We start from the raw sequence: 6,761 nt of genomic DNA on the forward strand, positions 1-6,761 counted from the left end.
TTGAATTGCACACAAATCTTCAAAACTTCCGAAAGGTAACTTGTCAAGGGATCGTGGTTAACTACTTGAAGGATACTTTACTCTCATAGTTTATTTTTTAAAAATAATTACTTTTTCCCATATTGTATTTTTTAAATGTATCTTTATTATTGAAAGTATTATAGCCACCCTTCTTTTGCCCCCCCATTGACCCTCCTCTCCCCACTGCTGTCTGCATACATGGGCTGTGCATAGATGCATATAGGTTCTCCCTCCCCTCTTCACTCTGAGAATCCCCAGTCCACTGAATGCTTCCATGTCTCTGGACCTATTTTGTTTGTCAGATTATTTTGTTCATTAGATTCCACATATAAGCAAGATCATGTGTTACTTGTCTTTCTCTGACTGGCTTCTTTCATTTACATAATACTCTCCAGGTTCCTCCGTGTTGTCTCAAAGGTTAAGAGATTTTTCTTTTTTTACAGCGGTGTAGTATTCCACTGTGTAAATGTACCACAGGTTTTTTATCCACTCATCTACTGATGGGCACTCGGGCTATGTTCAGATCTTAGCTATTAAAAGTAGCATTGCTATAAACATAGGGGTGCGTATATACTTTCTGATTGGTGTTTTGGGATTCTTAGGATATATTCCTAGAATAGGGATCACTGGGTCAAATGGCAGTTCCATTTTTAATTTTTTGAGGAAACTCCACACTGTTTTTCAGTCTGCATTCCCACCGGCAGTGTACTAGGGTTCCTTTTTCTACATATCCTTGCCAGTGCTTGTTGTTTGTTGATTTATTGATGGCAGCCATTCTGACAGGTGTGAGGTGATATCTCATTGTAGTTTTAATTTTCATCTCTCTGATGATTAGTGACATTGAGCATTTTTTCATATGTCTCTTGGCCATTTGTATGTCCTCTTTGGAGAAGTGTCCATTTAGCCCTTTGCCCATTTTTTGATTTTATATTTCGGAGATAACCCGTTACTAGATGTATCATTGGCAAATATGTTCTCCCATTCAGTGTGTTCCCTTTAGAAATAATTACTTTTGTGTGTCCTTTAAAAGCCATCTTTAGATCTGTTCTTGTTTTCAATGGACTTGAAAACGTGCATGTAATAGTTTAATCTTTCTTTCCTTCTTTAGTTTGAAAGAAAATCTGTTTAATCCTATGTTTACAATGGTCTGCAATTTAGTTTCCTATTGTAAAGGCAGAAATGAAGCTTTCTGCCAAGAGCTGGCAATTTAAAAGAAAAAAAAAAAAACAGTTGCCTGAGTATCAATCCCTTTGCATTTGATGCAGAGTAAGAGTAAGGTTAGTGCTGGTCCTTAAGTAAGGTGGAAGGAGGTCAGGCCAGCTTGATAGTCTAGCCACCATGACTAAATCAAGCCACCATTTGGTACCTTAGGTCTCAAACTAAAATTTAAATGTTTTGTTTGCTAGTTCAGTCTGTTCATTAAAGTCCACATATGAGTGAGATCACATGGTTCTTGGCTTTCCCTGAGTGGCTGATTTCACTGAGTATAATATTCTCTAGGTCCACTCATGCCGTCACGAAGGGTAAAACTTTTTTCCTTTCCAAGGCAGGGTAGTGTTCCACTGTGTGAACATAGCACAGCTTTTTCATCCACTCATCCACTGATGGGCACTGGGACTGCTTCCAGATCTTGCTTGGCTATTATAATAACTCTGCAGTGAAATAGGGGTATATATTCTTTCGAATTAGAGTTTTGGGCTTCTTCGGATAAATTCCCAGCAGAGGAATCACTGCATCATAAGGCAGTTCCATTTTTAATGTTTTGAGGAAACTTCATACTGCTTTCCACAATGCACCAATCTGCATTCCCACCAACAGTGCATGAGGATTCCCTTTTCTCCACATCCTCGCCAATCAGTATTATTTCTTAATAAAGCATGTTTACTGGTTTCTTTCCCTCCCTTTACCCTCTTCGCCCAGCTCCACCCCACCCCGGCCTTCACTGCACTATTGTCTGTGTTCATGGGTTATGCATATATGTACATACGTTATTTGATTAATCTCTTCCCACCACCTACCCCCCACTTCCCTCTGAGATCTTTCAGTCTGTTCTTTGCTTCCATGTCTCTGGACCAGCGTTTCTCAACCTGTGGGTCGCGACCCCTTTGGGGGTCGAACGACCCTTTCACAGGGATCACCTAAGACCATCGGAAAACACATATATAATTACATATTGCTTTTGTGATTAATCACTATGCTTTAATTATGTTCAATTTATAACAATGAAAATACATCCTGCATATGAGATATTTACATTACGATTCATAACTAGCAACATTACAGTTATGAAGTAGCAACGAAAATAATTTTATGGTTGGGGGTCACCACAACATGAGGAACTGTATTAAAGGGTCGCAGCATTAGGAAGGTTGAGAACCACTGCTCTGGACCTGTTTGTTCACCAGTTTATTTTGTTTATTAGATTCCACATATAAGTGAGCTGATGTGATTTTTGTTTATTTTTTTAAATATTTTGATCCTTTTCTCCATTTAGAAATTCTTTGCAGGAACATGACATGACTAAATAACTCACCATTCCATAATGTTTTTGCAACAAATTTTCTTTTTTTGCACTTTTTTTTTTTTTTTTTAGTATTGCAGTACAACTATGAATAATAGTTCTGGATCTTTTAAACATTTTGTTTTGTTCCAGGTTCTCCTCAAAATCTAAGTCTGTGGACAAATCAGATGAAGAACTACAGTTTCCCAAAGAGCTCATGGAGGACTGGAGCACTATGGAGGTGTGTGTAGACTGCAAAAAGTTCATTTCGGAAATCATCAGTTCAAGCCGCCGTAGCCTGGTGTTGGCCAACAAAAGAGCCCGATTAAAAAGGAAAACACAGTCTTTCTATATGTCCTCACCAGGCCCCTCAGAGTACTGCCCTTCAGAGAGGACTATCAGTGAAATCTGAGCCCTGTGCCTTTCAGTTGCTTTTGTGTTCAGTGTCGGCGCTAGCACGGGAGAACATGGAGCTGGACTGTCTCTCCTTGCTGTGGGCTCTAGTTAATAGGCTTGATTTGCATTAGATCAAGTTTTTGCTGCATCACATTGTTCCACAGACTGAATGCTGTGTTCATATCAATTGATATGTGACAGGTCAGCCAATTGCTCGTTTGCACTGAGAGGACAATAATTTGAAACTTGCTTTTGTGTGTTGTGTGTAGATTTGGAGGCTAGAAACTTTTTCCTTAGTTCAGTTCCTTACTGTTCCTCATATAATTTTCTGACTAAGGTAAAAATCTTCTCATGTGAGAAATCAGCCTAACAAAGGTGTCGATGTTAGCACAGTTCTAAGCAGTAAGTCATATTGGCACTTCCACCTGACAGTGTTCCTATATCTAATGTACATAGTGACCCGGAGCCCTGCCGCTCACCAGATGTGTGGGGGTGGGGCCCCGCTACTTATCATCTCACAGCACAAAGCCTAGAAGGATTTGCTCCTATTGTCACACTGATTTTAAATTATTGCTGCTCTGAGATAAAGACTACAGGAGGGACTTCATGCCTACATTTTAGTGCAAAACATCTGAATCAGCTGTCCACCCGAGTGGTTGGCCATTTCCTCTGAGCTGCTGTGTTTGCCCCAGTGCAATGGACCAGTGTCTCTTGGAGTGCGTGACAGGTTTTCATTCCCTATCTTACATGTACTGTGGTTACTTGTAGTTTTATATTGGAGACCTAGGAGTTAAAGTTTTGTAGGACAAGAAGACTAAACGTTTGTCAACAAGTTAACTAGAAAAAGGGTTGTAACAGCAGAGGGTGCCAGCTATCGGCCACACTGGGAATGAGCTGGAGCGCATGCATTTTCAACTACGTTTCCCATAGCTTTATAGTCTAGGCACCATGACTAAATCAAGCCACAATTTGGTACCTAAGGTCTCAAACTAAAATTTATTTATTTTTATAAATGAAGTTGAAAAAAACAACAACATTGTCTAGTTCTTTTTAAATTACAAGATAACCTGCTGTTAGTCTTTGTGGATGCTTTTTGCACAAGTTTTCCTTGTAAACAACTTGAGCAAGTGGGGTGGGCTTTTGATGAAGGTAGGTTGGAGGACAACATTGTATACCTGAAATTTCTCTTGTTTGGCCCATACCATGGACTATACTTTATTATTTTGGTATGCTTAGAAATGACCAACCAATCAAATTGCCATTGATGTTTGAAAGTCAGTTAATACACATGCACAATAATTTCCTAAAAGCTGTAAGACACGTCTGTAGTCAACACTACGACAGCACCACTTAATAAAAGGCATGGCAGTCACACTTCATTCCACATCAAAATGTAGTAACATTTCTATATTAAATTAACAGTAATACCTCAAAACTGCTCTGGTAGTAGTTCTTAATGGATTGAAGTTTACAATTCAGTAAATGGCTTAAAATTACTTATGAAATAAATTTTACCAGTTGACTAAAATAATGCATGTTAACAGTTTGTCTGTATTTGCATGTAAAGTGGGCCACCAGAGAACCCTTACTGATTTATGCAAATGTTTAAATTATTTTAAAGATTCTTGTCTAAGAGCTTTACACATTATATTAGGTGAATTTCATTTATAAAATTTTCCAAGGGACTATTTGAACTCTACCCCAGATGGTCTGGTGGGAGCCACACCCTTTGAAGGCCTGGGCCTCTAAACGACTACCAGGAGAGGCGCCCGGCAGAGGGAGTGGTATTTGATATGACCTGGGACAGTGTGTCTTTTAACAGAATGACACACTATCCCAGGTTATGTTGTTAGTTAACCATAAGAAGCCAAACCCCCAAAATGATCATTTCGTTCACAAGGGAAATATCTACCACATCAGAATCTTTGATTTGACTTCTTCATATGGGCGGATTTGGGCATTATGATCACCTCATACCAGAGCATTGCAATGTAAATTCTTCAACAGCATTATTGCATTAAAGAGGTTACATGGATGATATATCTGCATGAGACAATTTGCAGAAAGCAGTGTAAGGAAACAGCACATGATATAGTTAAAATTACAGAAATCAAATTGGTATCACTTTTTGTTGCCAAAATAATTTCTTGCATTTAATCCTTTCCGATCCATGACATGTACCAAACACCTCCACTAAATTAGGTAACTTCCAGAGAGCAATTCACTAACAGCTTGTAGAGTGTGGTCTTAATCCTTAGGCTGACCTTAGGCCTCTCTTCCTCCTCTTTCTACTAAAATAACATACTTTACAGAGTTCTTCTTTGTCCTGGTTTCCAGCTCTTTGGCATTTACTTCTGATCCAACAACAATAAAACTGTTGTTGGCCAGCTGGTCTCACTTGGAGCCTGATGTGTCTTAGAGCTTGGACGCACCCCTGAGCAGCCCTCCCTGCGCACATCCCACCTCTAACTCTCACCCTGACCCCCTCCAGGCTCAAGCACCCACCCGCTGCTTTGGTCCCAGACCTCATGAACTCACCCTGTTGGATGATCTTTGTTTTCTTCCCCACGGCTTAACTGTCTACCAGTGTCAGAGTAGATAAGAATGCTTGTAAATACTGTAATATATTTATTAATATTTGAAAGGCATTCATTCCGTGGACAATGGAAATTAACTCTCCCAAGACAAGTAAAAGTCAAATAATTGATATGTACATCTACTTAACAGTCCTACTAGAGTTCGTCTTAAGCCTTTCAAATTAAACCTGAAGGTTGTTATTAGAAATGTAAAAAATGATCTTACATTTGAAGAGATTATGTGATTACCACCGTGAACTCATACCATGAATTTTTTAAGGCTTTTATTTTTCTAACTGTATTAATAAATAGGACTGGATTTTAGGTGTCTATACATAGGAGACATGAAAGTTTTAAATTACGTTGCTATTTGCTACAGCAAAATAGCAGACAATTTTGTACATGCAAAACTGGAAGGGCCATGGAGTACTGTGTGTACTGACTGGGCCCGGCCCGGCTTCCTACCTGTATGGGAGACAGTGTCACTGGCGTTCAGGGTGACATGGCAGTTCTAGAAGTTTTCCATTAAAAGCTTTTATTTTAAAATTTATCTGGGGAAAAATAAAATGACTTTACATCATGCCTTCTGTGTTGAGTTCCTCTTGTAAAATGGCGATGTCTTTTGATAACTAGCTGTCAGCAACCACCTAGGTTGTGAAGGCAGATACTTGTATCATCAACACCTTATGATCAGTTTGAGAAATACAACCTAACAAGGACCACATTGGAAAAATAAAACAAAAATGGAGCCTCCAAGATAACTGCTGTGTTACCAAGTAGGTGTGAGTCCTTTTTTTACTCAACAGTGTAGAAAATTAAAGTTTTATAAACACTTTATTGCATAAGAAGTTGTATATATGGAGAAAAATTATGTCTGCAAAAAAAAGCTTTTATATATATTTTTTCCAGCTCTTTGTGTTGTTGTTATTGTTAATCCTCACCAAGGATATTTTTCCATTGGCGAGGAAGGGAGGGGAGAGAAACATCAATGTACGATAGACATATCGATTGGTTGCCTCCCACAAATGCTCTGACCAGGGCCGGGGATCCAGCCTGCAACTGAGGTATGTGTCCTTGCCCAGAATCGACCCAGGACCCTTCAGCCTGAGGGCCGGCACTCTATCTACTGAGCCAAACCGATCAGGGCTTTCCAGACATATTTTAGGGCCTCCTTCCACTGAGGTTTCTCTGTGAGATGTGTATTTGTATGTATTCAGCTCATCATCCAAATGTTCACTGACTTTCTCAGGCTAAGAGTCTTTGCCTCT

At 39.3% G+C, this 6,761-nt stretch overlaps 1 protein-coding gene across 1 annotated transcript in view; it reads left to right on the top strand.

Moving 5' to 3' along the window:
- The window catches only part of LOC102757331, a 143,320-nt gene extending 137,245 nt beyond the window's left edge, over positions 1–6,075 (top strand). Inside the window, exon 29 of the mRNA XM_015563582.1 lies at positions 2,675–6,075. Within this exon, the coding sequence (XP_015419068.1) occupies positions 2,675–2,933 (259 nt within the window). The 3' untranslated portion in view covers positions 2,934–6,075. The remainder of the gene's footprint in view (positions 1–2,674) is intronic.
- Positions 6,076–6,761: the final 686 nt, after the last annotated feature.

This window comes from Myotis davidii, unplaced genomic scaffold, assembly GCF_000327345.1.
Source record: "Myotis davidii unplaced genomic scaffold, ASM32734v1 scaffold78, whole genome shotgun sequence".
NCBI lineage: Eukaryota > Metazoa > Chordata > Mammalia > Chiroptera > Vespertilionidae > Myotis > Myotis davidii.